Source organism: Oncorhynchus keta, chromosome 23 (genome assembly GCF_023373465.1).
Source record: "Oncorhynchus keta strain PuntledgeMale-10-30-2019 chromosome 23, Oket_V2, whole genome shotgun sequence".
Lineage (NCBI taxonomy): Eukaryota > Metazoa > Chordata > Actinopteri > Salmoniformes > Salmonidae > Oncorhynchus > Oncorhynchus keta.
The window spans coordinates 10,961,474-10,981,561 of NC_068443.1; the positions used below are offsets into that span (position 1 = coordinate 10,961,474).

General features: G+C 48.0%; 1 protein-coding gene and 1 long non-coding RNA gene across 11 annotated transcripts; one reads left to right on the top strand and one right to left on the bottom strand.

The window, feature by feature from the left end:
- Positions 1–524: 524 nt before the first annotated feature.
- LOC118373387 (calcium/calmodulin-dependent protein kinase II inhibitor 2-like) lies at positions 525–3,513 on the bottom strand. The gene is made up of 2 exons (XM_035759500.2): positions 2,992–3,513; positions 525–2,320 (listed from the first exon to the last, which is right to left on the bottom strand). The coding sequence occupies exons 1-2, from the start codon at positions 3,155–3,157 to the stop codon at positions 2,250–2,252; spliced, it is 237 nt and encodes a 78-aa protein (XP_035615393.1). The 5' UTR covers positions 3,158–3,513; the 3' UTR covers positions 525–2,249.
- Positions 3,514–9,178: 5,665 nt separating this feature from the next.
- On the top strand, positions 9,179–11,238 carry LOC127910970 (uncharacterized). 10 transcript variants are annotated; one of them, XR_008077033.1, is made up of 3 exons: positions 9,179–9,539; positions 9,735–10,182; positions 10,379–11,238. It is a non-coding gene; the product is annotated as an uncharacterized LOC127910970 (long non-coding RNA). The 10 variants fall into 10 exon arrangements; XR_008077038.1 differs by lacking the exon at positions 9,179–9,539 and having other exon boundaries at positions 9,635–10,182; positions 10,379–10,826; positions 10,967–11,238; XR_008077034.1 differs by lacking the exon at positions 9,179–9,539 and having other exon boundaries at positions 9,635–10,182; positions 10,379–10,714; positions 10,771–11,238.
- Positions 11,239–20,088: the final 8,850 nt, after the last annotated feature.

A 20,088-nucleotide genomic window follows, 5' to 3' on the forward strand; every position in this document is an offset into this window, starting at 1 on the left:
TCCGGTCATCAGGTATACGCAGTCTATAGTTGTGTTAGATGGATGGCCTCCAATAGGCCTACCTCGCATAGTCATCAAAGACTATGAGCTATGAGTGAAGATGACGGCCTACATCAGAACTTGTAGGCAATAATTAGCCTATTCTCTATGTGCTTGATAAGTGTTTCTGAAATGGTGGGTTGGGAGGACGTGCTGCTGGTCTCTGTTGAAGCCCGTAGGCCCTGGTTAGAAAAACGGATTTGTTTATCATGTGGGTCACAGCTCGGAGAACCACCGTAAACCATCGGCCTTCTTTTCTCCCCTCTGTACCCTCTTCAACCAGTGGGAGTAAGCCACAGTTGTAGGGCTCACTGTGTTTAATGTGACTATGAGAATGTGGTTCAACATCTTTGTGATGTCCAACAATGCTGTGGGAGTAATCCACAGCCAGACCAACTGCCATGTCGTGTTAACTGTCATGTGTTAAATGCTTGTACTCTGTGATAATGGATGGATCTTTGGGAAATGAATTCCATAGGACCACATTTGACATGTTCTTTCACCATTTATTAGTTCACCAAATACAGTGAAAATGGCATCTTAATATACAATGACCCATTCTTAGAATGTCATGACACTTTTGTTGCTTTTTTGCTTCATAAAACGATGTTTCATTATTGAAAGTATTAAGGTTTCATGCACAACAAACCATATTCAGTTTCCTCCAAAGAATGGTACAAGATAAACGAAATAAAAAAACATAACTGTAATGTCCAAAATTGGTCAAATAACGTGTTATTTGAGGATACTCGTAAACAGTGCAATATACTCTAAAATCGCAATTTTCTAACAAATGCATCAACGAAGCTTAAGTCACAGTATACGATTTCTCAATAATAGTTTAACATTGATGTGTACAAAACCCCAAACACATTCAGTTAGTCTTTAAAAAAACATCAGTCCCTTTGATATAGAATGAGAAAAGTCAACACCCAAATCTCTTAGATTCTCCATTATATAGGCTATTCTCAATCTGCATATCCTCTCTATAATACAAACATTTGTGTTGATGAACTGTAAGACGATAGACTAGCTTATAATTTTTAAATAACAATTATTTAGATATAAAAATACAAATATGACTTTTGAAATATGAATGTAAGCGTGCCGGGGTAGGAGTGGTTGGCACCTGTGGTGGCACCGGAGGGAAACATCATGCAAATAGATAGATCAAATATTTGACTTTTAATTATAGAACACGAAAAACACGAATAATTGCAACATCAAAATAAATAAATTAAAAAATATATATTTTCCCATTAATTTCAGGATTATTGTTTCAAACATTTATAATTTGCCCATCTCTTCTGGCCTCCTTCGATATTTCTAGTCTGTAAAAGTGAAACAGAGAGCCTATGTGCAGGTGTCGTAGGCTAAAGTTACATGAAGGCGCCGACCTGCATCTTTAACCGTGGGGGGTAATGTAAGCCCATGTATCAATTTCATTCAATTGAACCTGGGGACTATGCATTAGGCCTACTAGCTTATTCTTTACAGGTGAAGCCAAAGTGAATATAGGCCTACGAAATAAAATATTAACATTGCACCATCCTCTGTATATATATATTTTTGTTACACACAATGGATTCATTCTAGTTACTGGATATCAGTGTTTGGTTGGTCTGTATTAAAAAGCTTTAGCAGCAATCGGATAGGAATGCATTCTACGTTCGACCAATGCTGAAAAGTACAGCTCCCTTGAATGCAATGTCGCCGATTGTTATCAACAATGCACAGCCTGCAGGGGTAATATGGTCTTCGAGCATAGGCAGTCTACTGGGTACAACTATAGAAACAGAGCTTTAAATGAAATTCTGCCACCAGTTCTAGTTTGTTGCTGCTTACGGCGCTTTTGGAAGATGGTCGTGATGTTATGGCAAGTTCGTCCATCAGAGAAGTCAGCTGAGGTTGAGACACGGAGCCAGGACACGGAGCCAGGATCCGCCATCTCAACATCACGCTGCGCAGCAGAAGTTAAAATCGGGTTTCATCAAATTGTCAGCAACCACAAGATAAATCTCGGTCTTTTCCGGACTCTTCCTCAAACTCTTCCTCTGCTTTCTCGTCCAATCTTCACATCTTTCCACCCCTTTCCTTCCCCTTGTCTTCGCTTCGTGCCATCGTTTCTCCTACAATCCTCGAACATGCACAGCCGACAAGTGCTTCAAATCGGTGATCAAAATAAAAAGTCTGCAAGGCATTGTTCATCTTTAAACGCCTGGTGACGACTTGTCTGCCATTCCCTTTAGAACGTCGTCTATTCTGTCATCTTCGATGACCACTGCGGAGGGGAAATGCAATCATGTTAATATTTTAGTTTATTATGTTTTATTTGATTTGATTTATGTATTACATATGTTTAACCTTTATTTTATCAGGGACTCATCACTTGCCATGTCATAGGCTAATGGCCTAACTGTTTCATAAATATGTTTTACAGCCAACAAATCGAGTAGGCTAATTGCAAAGGTTTTGGGGACTGGTGCAACACAAAGGGAAATGTCGTTGTGCCAAACCCCTGACTTTGGTGCTTGAAACAATTCTTTGTCCATAATGGCGCAAATCCAAGCGCGCGCACTTAGACGCTGTCAGCACTTGCAATTTCCACTACTTGCAATAGGGAAAAGTGCCCTTTAAAATGACAGAGAGCGTAACTAATGTAGACATTTAGCCTAGTACATTTTGATATCACATTGGTAGCCTATTATTCTCATTCGTCACTATCAACGGGGCACATTGTGGTCAGCTACTGTCCTTTGTTATATCAACAAATAAACGTTTGCCTCATAATTTAGAGGTCAAATGCATATCTGTTGCATGTCTGTGTTGTATAACATGTAGGCTAGGTTAGAGTTAAAGATCACCCAAACATGTCTGGGTGGCCAAGCCTTTGTTTTTGATCACCAAAACAAAACCTCTATTCAACAATCCATCCCAATAACCAGATCTTACCTCTCTTGGCTCTGCCGATCTGTCCCAGCTTTGGGGGTCTTTTCGCTTGCGACGCACCGAAGAACGAATTGGTGTCCTGTAGTCCGCAGCTAAAGGACACCTGACTGGCCTCGCTGTCCCCATAGCCACTCATTTTCCCCTCGCTGTACGGCAGTACCTCGGACATTATTGCACGGCTGAGACTGACGGATCAACAGCACAACAAAAAAAACGGTTTAAAGTTGGCGGCTATACTTGACGTAGCCCAGAAATCATTGGCTTTGTAATTAGACTTGTCGAGCTTTCCAGTGAAAATCCGTTTGGAAAATCACTAATTGACTTCTTCGTGCTTAGCCAACCTGTGAAGGTTGAAGGTTCAGAGTCCGGGTTGAGGTGGGGTGTTTGCAGGCTGTTGTGTCGCTGTTCGAGAGGAGAGCAGAGGAAGAGCGGTCTGTACGCCTGTGTTGCTCGATGAAGTCTGATGAAGAAAGTGGGAGATCCCGGGATCATAAAGGAAACCCAGGCAGAACGGTGAAGTCATCCATCCGGGTGTGTGTATGTCTCTCTCTCTCTCTCTCTCTCTCTCTCTCTCTCTCTCTCTCTCTCTCTGTGTGTGTGTCTGTCTGTGTGTGTGCGTGTGTGTGTGTGCTGGGGGACTCCGAATGCTAGAGGAGTAAGGGTGACATCAACAGGCGAGATATATAGCAATGTGCAGTGAAGGGAGCAGAAAGTCATGTTCACAGAGACACAGCTACTGGAGCAACGGGGAAATAAACATTTTATTTGGTGCATAATATTTTCAATAGTGAACACATTTGTAGACTTAAAAACGTATTCAAATGTGTTGATATTTACGCATATGCCATAGGTTAGTTACATTTATTTCAGATAATTATAATAGTTTACTCGCGCAATTGCACACAATGGCTAGGCTACAGTTATTGGAATATCCGTGTGTTTTGTATCTATATATTTGACGTTGTTATGTTTCTCTCCTCGTATGTAGTATATTTCCTTCGTTGCTTTATATTGGCTCTGGGGACACGAGATTCTCTCAGGAAATCATTACCTGTGCCTTTGTGCGTCTGTCTGCGCACAGAATTCGGAAGTGCCTATAAAATGAGTCACACAAGTCTTTTCCCTTATACATCTTAGCTTCAGCGGCGGCGGGTAAACGAGGTTTACACATTTCACCAATGCACTTTTGCGCACATTCTCCATTGAACGGTTTACAAGTTACGCCTGATCTGGACCACGATAATGTTGATGTGCCTCAGACCCATACTGGTGTGGTCCAGATGTCCAGCACAGCCGCTGTAATGCTCTCTGTGTCTGTACTTGGCATCCTCCTCATCCTTGAGATACTTGGCTTTCAACTGTTTACAGAACATGGGACTGCAGAGTCAACTGAAGATGTCTGAAGACCTCATCCATGATGTTTCTGTAGAACTGGACAACTATGGACAGGCGCTTCCCAAACCCACCCAGACTGAACCACCAGTATCCACCACGCCTACCAAACCCATCCAGACTGAACCACCAGTATCAACCACGCCTACCAAACCCACCCAGACTGAACCACCAGTATCCACCACGCCTACCAAACCCACCCAGACTGAACCACCAGTATCCACCACGCCTACCAAACCCACCCAGACTGAACCACCAGTATCCACCACGCCTACCAAACCCACCCAGACTGAACCACCAGTATCCACCACGCCTACCAAACCCACCCAGACTGAACCACCAGTATCCACCACGCCTCCCAAACCCACCCAGACTGAACCACCAGTATCCACCACGCCTACCAAACCCACCCAGACTGAAACACCAGTATCCGCCACGCCTACCAAACCCACCCAGACTGAACCACCAGTATCTACCACGCCTACCAAACCCACCCAGACTGAAACACCAGTATCCACCACGCCTACCAAACCCACCCAGACTGAACCACCAGTATCCGCCACGCCTACCAAACCCAACCAGACTGAACCACCAGTATCTACCACGCCTACCAAACCCACCCAGACTGAACCACCAGTATCCGCCACGCCTACTAAACCCACCCAGACTGAACCACCAGTATCCGCCACGCCTACCAAACCCACCCAGACTGAACCACCAGTATCCACCACGCCTAACAAACCCACCCAGACTGAAACACCAGTATCCACCACGCCTACCAAACCCACCCAGACTGAACCACCAGTATCCACCACGCCTACCAAACCCACCCAGACTGAACCACCAGTATCCACCACGCCTACCAAACCCACCCAGACTGAACCACCAGTATCCACCACGCCTCCCAAACCCACCCAGACTGAACCACCAGTATCCACCACGCCTACCAAACCCACCCAGACTGAACCACCAGTATCCACCACGCCTCCCAAACCCACCCAGACTGAACCACCAGTATCCACCACGCCTACCAAACCCACCCAGACTGAAACACCAGTATCCGCCACGCCTACCAAACCCACCCAGACTGAACCACCAGTATCTACCACGCCTACCAAACCCACCCAGACTGAAACACCAGTATCCACCACGCCTACCAAACCCACCCAGACTGAACCACCAGTATCCGCCACGCCTACCAAACCCAACCAGACTGAACCACCAGTATCTACCACGCCTACCAAACCCACCCAGACTGAACCACCAGTATCCGCCACGCCTACTAAACCCACCCAGACTGAACCACCAGTATCCGCCACGCCTACCAAACCCACCCAGACTGAACCACCAGTATCCACCACGCCTAACAAACCCACCCAGACTGAAACACCAGTATCCACCACGCCTACCAAACCCACCCAGACTGAACCACCAGTATCCACCACGCCTACCAAACCCACCCAGACTGAACCACCAGTATCCACCACGCCTACCAAACCCACCCAGACTGAACCACCAGTATCCACCACGCCTCCCAAACCCACCCAGACTGAACCACCAGTATCCACCACGCCTACCAAACCCACCCAGACTGAACCACCAGTATCCACCACGCCTACCAAACCCACCCAGACTGAACCACCAGTATCCACCACGCCTACCAAACCCACCCAGACTGAACCACCAGTATCCGCCACGCCTACCAAACCCACCCAGACTGAAACACCAGTATCCGCCACGCCTACCAAACCCACCCAGACTGAACCACCAGTATCCACCACGCCTCCCAAACTCACCCAGACTGAACCACCAGTATCCGCCACGCCTACCAAACCCACCCAGACTGAACCACCAGTATCCACCACGCCTCCCAAACCCACCCAGACTGAACCACCAGTATCCACCACGCCTACCAAACCCACCCAGACTGAACCACCAGTATCCACCACGCCTACCAAACCCACCCAGACTGAACCACCAGTATCCACCACGCCTCCCAAACTGGTTAATTCTCAAATATAAAAACGGCATACAAAGAACAGCATACAGACAACAAATGGAGAGCATACGATCATAAATTCCTTTTCGACTGCACAAGCTTACAGACTGAACCACCAGTATCCGCCACGCCTACCAAACCCAACCAGACTGAACCACCAGTATCTACCACGCCTACCAAACCCACCCAGACTGAACCACCAGTATCCGCCACGCCTACTAAACCCACCCAGACTGAACCACCAGTATCCGCCACGCCTACCAAACCCACCCAGACTGAACCACCAGTATCCACCACGCCTAACAAACCCACCCAGACTGAAACACCAGTATCCACCACGCCTACCAAACCCACCCAGACTGAACCACCAGTATCCACCACGCCTACCAAACCCACCCAGACTGAACCACCAGTATCCACCACGCCTACCAAACCCACCCAGACTGAACCACCAGTATCCACCACGCCTCCCAAACCCACCCAGACTGAACCACCAGTATCCACCACGCCTCCCAAACCCACCCAGACTGAACCACCAGTATCCACCACGCCTACCAAACCCACCCAGACTGAACCACCAGTATCCACCACGCCTACCAAACCCACCCAGACTGAACCACCAGTATCCGCCACGCCTACCAAACCCACCCAGACTGAACCACCAGTATCCGCCACGCCTACCAAACCCACCCAGACTGAACCACCAGTATCCACCACGCCTCCCAAACCCACCCAGACTGAACCACCAGTATCCGCCACGCCTACCAAACCCACCCAGACTGAACCACCAGTATCCACCACGCCTCCCAAACCCACCCAGACTGAACCACCAGTATCCACCACGCCTACCAAACCCACCCAGACTGAACCACCAGTATCCACCACGCCTACCAAACCCACCCAGACTGAACCACCAGTATCCACCACGCCTCCCAAACTGGTTAATTCTCAAATATAAAAACGGCATACAAAGAACAGCATACAGACAACAAATGGAGAGCATACGATCATAAATTCCTTTCGACTGCACAAGCTTACAGACTGAACCACCAGTATCCGCCACGCCTACCAAACCCAACCAGACTGAACCACCAGTATCTACCACGCCTACCAAACCCACCCAGACTGAACCACCAGTATCCGCCACGCCTACTAAACCCACCCAGACTGAACCACCAGTATCCGCCACGCCTACCAAACCCACCCAGACTGAACCACCAGTATCCACCACGCCTAACAAACCCACCCAGACTGAAACACCAGTATCCACCACGCCTACCAAACCCACCCAGACTGAACCACCAGTATCCACCACGCCTACCAAACCCACCCAGACTGAACCACCAGTATCCACCACGCCTACCAAACCCACCCAGACTGAACCACCAGTATCCACCACGCCTCCCAAACCCACCCAGACTGAACCACCAGTATCTACCACGCCTACCAAACCCACCCAGACTGAACCACCAGTATCCACCACGCCTACCAAACCCACCCAGACTGAACCACCAGTATCCACCACGCCTACCAAACCCACCCAGACTGAACCACCAGTATCCGCCACGCCTACCAAACCCACCCAGACTGAAACACCAGTATCCGCCACGCCTACCAAACCCACCCAGACTGAACCACCAGTATCCACCACGCCTACCAAACCCACCCAGACTGAACCACCAGTATCCGCCACGCCTACCAAACCCACCCAGACTGAACCACCAGTATCCACCACGCCTACCAAACCCACCCAGACTGAACCACCAGTATCCACCACGCCTACCAAACCCACCCAGACTGAACCACCAGTATCCACCACGCCTACCAAACCCACCCAGACTGAACCACCAGTATCCACCACGCCTCCCAAACTGGTTAATTCTCAAATATAAAAACGGCATACAAAGAACAGCATACAGACAACAAATGGAGAGCATACGATCATAAATTCCTTTTCGACTGCACAAGCTTACAGACTGAACCACCAGTATCCGCCACGCCTACCAAACCCAACCAGACTGAACCACCAGTATCTACCACGCCTACCAAACCCACCCAGACTGAACCACCAGTATCCGCCACGCCTACTAAACCCACCCAGACTGAACCACCAGTATCCGCCACGCCTACCAAACCCACCCAGACTGAACCACCAGTATCCACCACGCCTAACAAACCCACCCAGACTGAAACACCAGTATCCACCACGCCTACCAAACCCACCCAGACTGAACCACCAGTATCCACCACGCCTACCAAACCCACCCAGACTGAACCACCAGTATCCACCACGCCTACCAAACCCACCCAGACTGAACCACCAGTATCCACCACGCCTCCCAAACCCACCCAGACTGAACCACCAGTATCCACCACGCCTACCAAACCCACCCAGACTGAACCACCAGTATCCACCACGCCTACCAAACCCACCCAGACTGAACCACCAGTATCCTCCACGCCTACCAAACCCACCCAGACTGAACCACCAGTATCCGCCACGCCTACCAAACCCACCCAGACTGAAACACCAGTATCCGCCACGCCTACCAAACCCACCCAGACTGAACCACCAGTATCCGCCACGCCTACCAAACCCACCCAGACTGAACCACCAGTATCCGCCACGCCTACCAAACCCACCCAGACTGAACCACCAGTATCCACCACGCCTCCCAAACCCACCCAGACTGAACCACCAGTATCCACCACGCCTACCAAACCCACCCAGACTTAACCACCAGTATCCACCACGCCTCCCAAACTGGTTAATTCTCAAATATAAAAACGGCATACAAAGAACAGCATACAGACAACAAATGGAGAGCATACGATCATAAATTCCTTTTCGACTGCACAAGCTTACAGACTGAACCACCACCATGGGAGTCTCCATGCCAAGTGTAGAGCCACGGTGCCGCCATGAAGCTACATGAATGCCCCGAGTATTGCCCAAAAATGTGTGGAAGTGCATAATTGAGACAAAACATTTGTTTTACGGGACATTATCTTTAGAAAAGGTTTTACGGGACAGTATCTTTAGAAAAGGTTTTACGGGACAGTATCTTTAGAAAAGGTTTTACGGGACAGTATCTTGAGAAAAGGTTTTACGGGACAGTATCTTTAGAAAAGGTTTTACGGGACAGTATCTTGAGAAGAGGTTTTACGGGACAGTATCTTTAGAAAAGGTTTTACGGGACAGTATCTTTAGAAAAGGTTTTACGGGACAGTATTTTAGAAAAGGTTTTACGGGACAGTATCTTTAGAAAAGGTTTTACGGGACAGTATCTTTAGAAAAGGTTTTACGGGACAGTATCTTTAGAAAAGGTTTTACGGGACAGTATCTTGAGAAAAGGTTTTACGGGACAGTATCTTTAGAAAAGGTTTTACGGGACAGTATCTTTAGAAAAGGTTTTACGGGACAGTATCTTGAGAAAAGGTTTTACGGGACAGTATCTTGAGAAAAGGTTTTACGGGACAGTATCTTGAGAAAAGGTTTTACGGGACAGTATCTTGAGAAAAGGTTTTACGGGACAGTATCTTGAGAAAAGGTTTTACGGGACAGTATCTTGAGAAAAGGTTTTACGGGACAGTATCTTTAGAAAAGGTTTTACGGGACAGTATCTTGAGAAAAGGTTTTACGGGACAGTATCTTGAGAAAAGGTTTTACGGGACAGTATCTTGAGAAAAGGTTTTACGGGACAGTATCTTTAGAAAAGGTTTTACGGGACAGTATCTTTAGAAAAGGTTTTACGGGACAGTATCTTGAGAAAAGGTTTTACGGGACAGTATCTTTAGAAAAGGTTTTACGGGACAGTATCTTTAGAAAAGGTTTTACGGGACAGTATCTTTAGAAAAGGTTTTACGGGACAGTATCTTTAGAAAAGGTTTTACGGGACAGTATCTTTAGAAAAGGTTTTACGGGACAGTATCTTTAGAAAAGGTTTTACGGGACAGTATCTTGAGAAAAGGTTTTACGGGACATTATCTTTAGAAAAGGTTTTACGGGACAGTATCTTTAGAAAAGGTTTTACGGGACAGTATCTTGAGAAAAGGTTTTACGGGACAGTATCTTGAGAAAAGGTTTTACGGGACAGTATCTTTAGAAAAGGTTTTACGGGACAGTATCTTGAGAAAAGGTTTTACGGGACAGTATCTTTAGAAAAGGTTTTACGGGACAGTATCTTGAGAAAAGGTTTTACGGGACAGTATCTTTAGAAAAGGTTTTACGGGACAGTATCTTTAGAAAAGGTTTTACGGGACAGTATCTTTAGAAAAGGTTTTACGGGACAGTATCTTGAGAAAAGGTTTTACGGGACAGTATCTTGAGAAAAGGTTTTACGGGACAGTATCTTTAGAAAAGGTTTTACGGGACAGTATCTTTAGAAAAGGTTTTACGGGACAGTATCTTTAGAAAAGGTTTTACGGGACAGTATCTTGAGAAAAGGTTTTACGGGACAGTATCTTGAGAAAAGGTTTTACGGGACAGTATCTTTAGAAAAGGTTTTACGGGACAGTATCTTGAGAAAAGGTTTTACGGGACAGTATCTTTAGAAAAGGTTTTACGGGACAGTATCTTTAGAAAAGGTTTTACGGGACAGTATCTTGAGAAAAGGTTTTACGGGACAGTATCTTGAGAAAAGGTTTTACGGGACAGTATCTTTAGAAAAGGTTTTACGGGACAGTATCTTTAGAAAAGGTTTTACGGGACGGGTGATAAAAATGGCGGAGCTCTTTATTTTCTGCTTCTTGTTGATGAAACAGTTGATTGCATAATGAGTCATTTTGAGGTGCCAGTTAACATGTATTGTAATGCTAATGGCCTGTTTAGAGCTGGGACAAAGTCATTAAAATATAAAGGGGGAACATGACATCAGTATAATTCCTGAGTTGAATAAAAACCTGTTTAAACCCTTTCTCTTGCTTGGAGTTTTCACAAATTTGCCGAAATCGTGTGACATAAAACACTACCTTTCCCTTTACCTCTTTAAGTCAATGTATGTTATTTGCCGTTAAATATTGTATTTTAGCCTAATCATTTTACAATTGAATTAGACGTTGACCTTTTCACTCTGTAGCCTGTGAATCCTATCATCCTCATCACTCATTGACCTGGCTCACACTAAGCTTACATGTGTTTTCTGTCAGTGAGTCACAAAATGTGTGTGTGTGTGTGTGTGTGTGTGTGTGTGTGTGTGTGTGTGTGTGTGTGTGTGTGTGTGTGTGTGTGTGGGGGACTCCGACTGCTAGAGGAGTAAGGGTGACATCAACAGGCGAGATATATGGCAATGTGCAGTGAAGGGAGCAGAAAGTCGTGTTCACAGAGACACAGCTTGTAATGCGTCTGTGTAGCTGGTGAGATGAGTCAGGCGCAGGACAGCAGATATGAGTAATGATAGCAATTTTACTCAATAATATAACAATACACGTCGTATAAATACAAGGCCACAAATACGGACCGCAATACAATTAACAGTTACTCACAAACAAACATGGGGGAACAGAGGGTTAAATAATGAACAAGTAATTGGGGAATTGAAACCAGGTGTGTATGACTTGAAAATAAAGGAGAGCTGCACACTCAAGGAGCTCAGATGCAAAAATGTAATACCAACATTTCGACAGACAAGCTGTCTTCATCAGGGTATAATCACAAACACTGCAGGATGACTCATTTATATAGTGTTAAAAGACACACAGGTGTCTGTAATCATGGCCAAGAGTGGCCTAATATCATTGGTTAATTCTCAAATATCAAAACGGCATACAAAGAACAGCATACAGACAACAAATGGAGAGCATACGATCATAAATTCCTTTTAGACTGCACAAGCTTTTACAAACAATTACAATGGCAAAGTCACAATAATCACAAGAATGACTTCAGATCAAAGTCTACGTTGAGACCGAAGGGAACAAGGGTCTTTAAGATAAAGATCCAGGCAGCGTCTCGTTTTAACAATACATTATCAAGGTCACCCCCTCTCATAGGGAGGGTGACGTGTTCGATGCAAATATAATGCAGAGACCAAATCGAGTGGCCTGCCTCCAAAAAGTGGGCCTCAACTGGGTAAGTCAAGTTTTTACACCTAATGGTGCTACGATGCTCTGAGATACGTAGAGTGGGGCAAAAAAAGTATTTAGTCAGCCACCAATTGTGCAAGTTCTCCCACTTAAAATGATGAGAGGCCTGTCATTTTCATCATAGGTACACTTCAACTATGACAGATAAAATGAGAAAAAAAATCACATTGTAGGATTTTTAATGAATTTATTTACAAATTATGGTGGAAAATAAGTATTTGGTCACCTACAAACAAGCAAGATTTCTGGCTCTCACAGACCTGTAACTTCTTCTTTAAGAGGCTCCTCTGTCCTCCACTCGTTACCTGTATTAATGGCACCTGTTTGAACTTGTTATCAGTATAAAAGACACCTGTCCACAACCTCAAACAGTCACACTCCAAACTCCACTATGGCCAAGACCAAAGAGCTGTCAAAGGACACCAGAAACAAAATTGTACCTGGCTGGGAAGACTGAATCTGCAATAGGTAAGCAGCTTGGTTTGAATAAATCAACTGTGGGAGCAATTATTAGGAAATGGAAGACATACAAGACCACTGGTAATCTCCCTCGATCTGGGGCTCCACGCAAGATCTCACCCCGTGGGGTCAAAATGATCACAAGAACGGTGAGCAAAAATCCCAGAACCACAAGGGGGGGCCTAGTGAATGACCTGCAGAGAGCTGGGACCAAAGTAACAAAGCCTACCATCAGCAAGGGCATTGAAGATGAAACGTGGCTGGGTCTTTCAGCATGACAATGATCCCAAACACACCGCCTGGGAAACGGAAGGAGTGGCTTCGTAAGAAGCATTTCAAGGTCCTGGAGTGACCTTGCCAGTCTCCAGATCTCAACCCCATAGAAAATCTTTGGAGGGAGTTGAAAGTCTGTGTTGCCCAGCAACAGACCCAAAACATCATTGCTCTAGAGGAGATCTGCATGGAGGAATGGGCCAAAATACCAGCAAAAGTGTGTGAAAACCTTGTGAAGACTTATAGAAAATGTTTGACCTCTGTCATTGCCAACAAAGGGTATATAACAAAGTATTGAGATACATTTTTGTTCTTGACCAAATACTTATTTTCCACCATAATTTGCAAATAAATTCATTAAAAATCCTACAATGCGATTTTCTGGATTTTTTCTCTCATTTTGTCTGTCATAGTTGAAGAGTACCTATGATGAAAATTACAGGCCTCTCTCGTCTTTTTAAGTGGGAGAACTTGCACAATTGGTGGCTGACTAAATACTTTTTTGCCCCACTGTACCTAGGCATTTGTAGGGTGACACATTTTCAATGGATGTATCCCCAGATGTGAAAATGCTAACCTTCTATGGCAGAGAGCAAGCTCTGGTTAAGGTCATGAATTTTGTTTTTTTGTGCATTCAAGACTAGTCTGAGACCATATACAGTGAGGGAAAAAAGTATTTGATCCCCTGCTGATTTTGTACGTTTGCCCACTGACAAAGAATTGATCAGTCTATAATTTTAATGGTGGGTTTATTTGAACAGTGAGACAGAATAACCTAAAAAAAAATCCAGAAAAAAAGCATGTCAAAAATGTTATAATTTGATTTGTATTTTAATGAGAGATAAGTATTTGACCCCTCTGCAAAACATGACTTAGTACTTGGTGGCAAAACCCTTGTTGGCAATCAGAGGTCAGACGTTTCTTGTAGTTGGCCACCAGGTTTGCACACATCTCAGGAGGGATTTTGTCCCACTCCTCTTTGCAGATCTTCTCCAAGTCATTAAGGTTTCGAGGCTGACGTTTGGCAACTCGAATCTTCAGCTCCCTCCACAGACTTTCTATGGGATTAAGGTCTGAAGACTGGCTAGGCCACTCCAGGGCCTTAATGTGCTTCTTCTTGAGCCACTCCTTTGTTGCCTTGGCCGTGTGTTTTGGGTCATTTTCATGCTGGAATACGCATCCACGACCCATTTTCAATGCCCTGGCTGAGGGAAGGAGGTTCTCACCCAAGATTTGACGGTACATGGCCCCGTCCATCGTCCCTTTGATGGGGTGAAGTTGTCCTGTCCCCTTAGAAGAAAAACACCTCAAAGCATAATGTTTCCACCTCCGTGTTTGACGGTGGGTATGGTGTTCTTGGGGTCATAGGCAGCATTCCTCCTCCTCCTAACACAGCGTGTTGAGTAATGCCAAAGAGCTCTATTTTGGTCTCATCTGACCACAACACTTCCACCCAGTTGTCCTCTGAATCATTCAGATGTCCATTGACAAACTTCAGACAGGCATGTATATGTGCTTTCTTGAGCAGGGGGACCTTGCGGGCGCTGCAGGATTTCAGTCCTTCACGTAGTGTGTTACCAATTGTTTTCTTGGTGACTATGGTCCCAGCTGCCTTGAGATTATTGACAAGATCCTCCCGTGTAGTTCTGGGCTCATTCCTCACCGTTCTCATGATCATTGCAACTCCACGAGGTGAGATCTTGCATGGAGCCCCAGGCCGAGTTTGGAATCTGATTGATTGATTGCTTCTGTGGACAGGTGTCTTTTATACAGGTAACAAGCTGAGATTAGGAGCAGTACCTTTAAGAGTGTGCCCCTAATCTCAGCTCGTTACCTGTATAAAAGACACCTGGGAGCCAGAAATCTTTCTGATTGAGAGGGGGTCAAATACTTATTTCCCTCATTAAAATGCAAATCAATGTATAACATTTTTGACATACGTTTTTCTGGATTGTTTTATTATTCTGTCTCTCACTGTTCAAATAAACCTACCATTAAAATTATAGACTGATAATTTCTTTGTCAGTGGGCAAACGTACAAAATCAGCAGGGGATCAAATACTTTTCCCCCCTCACTGTAGGGATGTCTGGTGATGGAAAGACAACATCCTGAAACAGAGAAAGAATATATGACCCTATCATCTTCTTACAGATGAATCTTGGCTGGTTTCATCCCCTTTCGCAGGTCATTGATAATAATAGAGAACAGAACAGGAGCTAAAATGGAACCCTGGGTTACAGGGTAGTAATCTCAAGGAAGCTAGACTTGTGATTCTCAGCATAGACACATTGTTTTATGCCTACAAGATGGTTCTTGAACCAATTGGCTAACCAGTCTGGCTAGCCACAGCTCATGGTCAACTGAATCAAAGACAGACAGCCCCGTCACTGAGACCAATGTCACAGAGTTCGTAAACAACTGAATCAAAGATAGACAGCCCCGTCACTGAGACCAATGTCACAGAGTTCGTAAACAACTGAATCAAAGACAGACAGCCCCGTCACTGAGACCAATGTCACCGAGTTCGTAAACAACTGAATCAAAGACAGACAGCCCCGTCACTGAGACCAATGTCACCGAGTTCGTAAACAACTGAATCAAAGACAGACAGCCCCGTCACTGAGACCAATGTCACCGAGTTCGTAAACAACTGAATCAAAGACAGACAGCCCCGTCACTGAGACCAATGTCACCGAGTTCGTAAACAACTGAATCAAAGACAGACAGCCCCGTCACTGAGACCAATGTCACAGAGTTCGTAAACAACTGAATCAAAGACAGACAGCCCCGTCACTGAGACCAATGTCACAGAGTTCGTAAACAACTGAATCAAAAACCTTTTTTAAATCAACAAACAATGCAGCACAATGTTGTTTTTTCCAGTGCATTTCTGATGTAATCTGCCACTGCCATAGCGACAGTTATGGTACTATGCCTTCAGGTCTTCCACTCATTCAATTCCCTCTTTTCTACTAATGTCAATTCCATTTCATTCAATTCAAGTTCCAGGTCAGTATTTGAATTCCGAGATAATTCAATTCCTCTCAGTTCCAATGTTAGAATTCTTGGAATTGAGCTTTTCCCAGTTTTAAAATGATCCCCAACACTTCCACAAATGACGATTAACGTTTTAATTCCCCTCAGGCATTTAGGCTGATACTGTCACTGTTCAGACAGCCTAGCTATCTGAGTGAATTCAATCATTTCATTGGAATTTCAAATTAAATTGGAATTGACCATGCTCAGGATGTTCTTTTCAAGTAGGAATTTCTTTAGCTGTGAGTTGACCAGGGACTCAGACTTTTAGTTATTCTCATCTGAAGCCCTCTACCCTTTAGAAGCCGGAGGACATAAACTGACCCACATTTTGGGTATAGAATTGGTCAAGGGACCTAAGTTGAAAATGTGAGGCCCAGCAATAATACCAGCTGCTGTCTTTAAGAGGTAGAGATGCAATACTTTTTACGGTCTATAGGCCTCTGCATAAGAAACCGGCTCAGAGTTCACACCAGGGCCTATATTAGAGCGCACTGTAACAACTTACACCAGAGGAATGTGCTCCTCCATCATAAGACTGAACCAGCAGATATGAAGTGTTTGTTAAAGACCCCCACAATATCAGCTTTATCCTTCACTTCATTACAATCCACCACTATAGGGACAGTGTGGCCAGAGAACCTGACACTGATTTGATTCGTTTCCAGAACTTGGTAGGGTTGTTAGGGTGACTGCTTTCAGATAGAACTCTGACTTAGACTTCCTGATCAACACTGTACACCAGTCAGCAGGTGCATTTGTACCTGTAGCATTAGCCCAATAAACATTTCTCTGTCCAATTCATTCTGCGGGCGGGCAGAGTAGGCAGAGTAGTCAGGCGGGCTGGTTCAGGGTCAGGCAGAGTAGTCAGGCGGGCTGGTTCAGGGTCAGGCAGAGTAGTCAGGCGGGCTGGCTCAGGGTCAGAGGCAGAGTAGTCAGGCGGGCTGGCTCAGGGTCAGAGGCAGAGTAGTCAGGCGGGCTGGTTCAGGGTCAGGCAGAGTAGTCAGGCGGGCTGGTTCAGGGTCAGGCAGAGTAGTCAGGCGGGCTGGCTCAGGGTCAGAGGCAGAGTAGTCAGGCGGGCTGGCTCAGGGTCAGAGGCAGAGTAGTCAGGCGGGCTGGTTCAGGGTCAGGCAGAGTAGTCAGGCGGGCTGGCTCAGGGTCAGGCAGAGTAGTCAGGCGGGCTGGTTCAGGGTCAGGCAGAGTAGTCAGGCGGGCTGGTTCAGGGTCAGGCAGAGTAGTCAGGCGGGCTGGCTCAGGGTCAGGCAGAGTAGTCAGGCGGGCTGGTTCAGGGTCAGGCAGAGTAGTCAGGCGGGCTGGCTCAGGGCCAGGCAGAGTAGTCAGGCGGGCTGGTTCAGGGTCAGGCAGAGTAGTCAGGCGGGCTGGCTCAGGGTCAGGCAGAGTAGTCAGGCGGGCTGGTTCAGGGTCAGGCAGAGTAGTCAGGCGGGCTGGTTCAGGGTCAGGCAGAGTAGTCAGGCGGGCTGGCTCAGGGCCAGGCAGAGTAGTCAGGCGGGCTGGTTCAGGGTCAGGCAGAGTAGTCAGGCGGGCTGGTTCAGGGTCAGGCAGAGTAGTCAGGCGGGCTGGTTCAGGGTCAGAGGCAGAGTAGTCAGGCGGGCTGGTTCAGGGTCAGGCAGAGTAGTCAGGCGGGCTGGTTCAGGGTCAGAGGCAGAGTAGTCAGGTCGGGCTGGTTCAGGGTCAGAGGCAGAGTAGTCAGGTCGGGCTGGTTCAGGGTCAGGCAGAGTAGTCAGGTCGGGCTGGTTCAGGGTCAGAGGCAGAGTAGTCAGGCGGGCTGGTTCAGGGCAGAGTAGTCAGGCGGACTGGTTCAGAGGCAGAGGCAGAGTAGTCAGGCGGGCTGGTTCAGGGTCAGGCAGAGTAGTCAGGCGGGCTGGTTCAGGGTCAGGCAGAGTAGTCAGGCGGGCTGGTTCAGGGTCAGGCAGAGTAGTCAGGCGGGCTGGTTCAGGGTCAGGCAGAGTAGTCAGGCGGGCTGGTTCAGGGCCAGGCAGAGTAGTCAGGCGGACTGGTTCAGGGTCAGGCAGAGTAGTCAGGCGGGCTGGCTCAGGGTCAGGCAGAGTAGTCAGGTCGGGCTGGTTCAGGGTCAGGCAGAGTAGTCAGGCGGGCTGGTTCAGGGTCAGGCAGAGTAGTCAGGCGGGCTGGCTCAGGGCCAGGCAGAGTAGTCAGGCGGGCTGGTTCAGGGTCAGGTAGAGTAGTCAGGCGGGCTGGTTCAGGGTCAGGCAGAGTAGTCAGGCGGGCTGGTTCAGGGTCAGAGGCAGAGTAGTCAGGCGGGCTGGTTCAGGGTCAGGCAGAGTAGTCAGGCGGGCTGGTTCAGGGTCAGAGGCAGAGTAGTCAGGCGGGCTGGTTCAGAGGCAGAGTAGTCAGGCGGACTGGTTCAGGGTCAGAGGCAGAGTAGTCAGGCGGGCTGGTTCAGGGTCAGGCAGAGTAGTCAGGCGGGCTGGCTCAGGGCCAGGCAGAGTAGTCAGGCGGGCTGGTTCAGGGTCAGGCAGAGTAGTCAGGCGGGCTGGTTCAGGGTCAGAGGCAGAGTAGTCAGGCGGGCTGGTTCAGGGTCAGGCAGAGTAGTCAGGCGGGCTGGTTCAGGGTCAGAGGCAGAGTAGTCAGGCGGGCTGGTTCAGAGGCAGAGTAGTCAGGCGGACTGGTTCAGGGTCAGAGGCAGAGTAGTCAGGCGGGCTGGTTCAGGGTCAGAGGCAGAGTAGTCAGGCGGGCTGGTTCAGGGTCAGGCAGAGTAGTCAGGTCGGGCTGGTTCAGGGTCAGAGGCAGAGTAGTCAGGTCGGGCTGGTTCAGGGTCAGAGGCAGAGTAGTCAGGTCGGGCTGGTTCAGGGCCAGGCAGAGTAGTCAGGTCGGGCTGGTTCAGGGTCAGAAGCAGAGTAGTCAGGTCGGGCTGGTTCAGGGTCAGAGGCAGAGTAGTCAGGTCGGGCTGGTTCAGGGTCAGAGGCAGAGTAGTCAGGCGGACTGGTTCAGAGGCAGAGGCAGAGTAGTCAGGCGGGCTGGTTCAGAGGCAGAGTAGTCAGGTCGGGCTGGTTCAGGGTCAGAGGCAGAGTAGTCAGGCGGGCTGGTTCAGGGTCAGAGGCAGAGTAGTCAGGTCGGGCTGGTTCAGGGTCAGAGGCAGAGTAGTCAGGTCGGGCTGGTTCAGGGTCAGAGGCAGAGTAGTCAGGTCGGGCTGGTTCAGGGTCAGAGGCAGAGTAGTCAGGTCGGGCTGGTTCAGGGTCAGAGGCAGAGTAGTCAGGTCGGGCTGGTTCAGGGTCAGAGGCAGAGTAGTCAGGCGGGCTGGTTCAGGGTCAGAGGCAGAGTAGTCAGGCGGGCTGGTTCAGGGTCAGAGGCAGAGTAGTCAGGCGGGCTGGTTCAGGGTCAGGTAGAGTAGTCAGGCGGGTTGGTTCAGGGTCAGAGGCAGAGTAGTCAGGCGGGCTGGTTCAGGGTCAGAGGCAGAGTAGTCAGGTCGGGCTGGTTCAGGGTCAGGCAGAGTAGTCAGGCGGGCTGGTTCAGGGTCAGAGGCAGAGTAGTCAGGCGGACTGGTTCAGGGTCAGAGGCAGAGTAGTCCGGCGGGCTGGTTCAGGGTCAGAGGCAGAGTAGTCAGGCAGGCTGGTTCAGGGTCAGAGGCAGAGTAGTCAGGCGGGCTGGTTCAGGGTCAGGCAGAGTAGTTAGGCGGGCTGGTTCAGGGTCAGAGGCAGAGTAGTCAGGCGGGCTGGTTCAGGGTCAGGCAGAGTAGTCAGGCGGGCTGGTTCAGGGTCAGGCAGAGTAGTCAGGCAGGCTGGTTCAGGGTCAGAGGCAGAGTAGTCAGGCGGGCTGGTTCAGGGTCAGGCAGAGTAGTCAGGCGGGCTGGTTCAGGGTCAGGCAGAGTAGTCAGGAG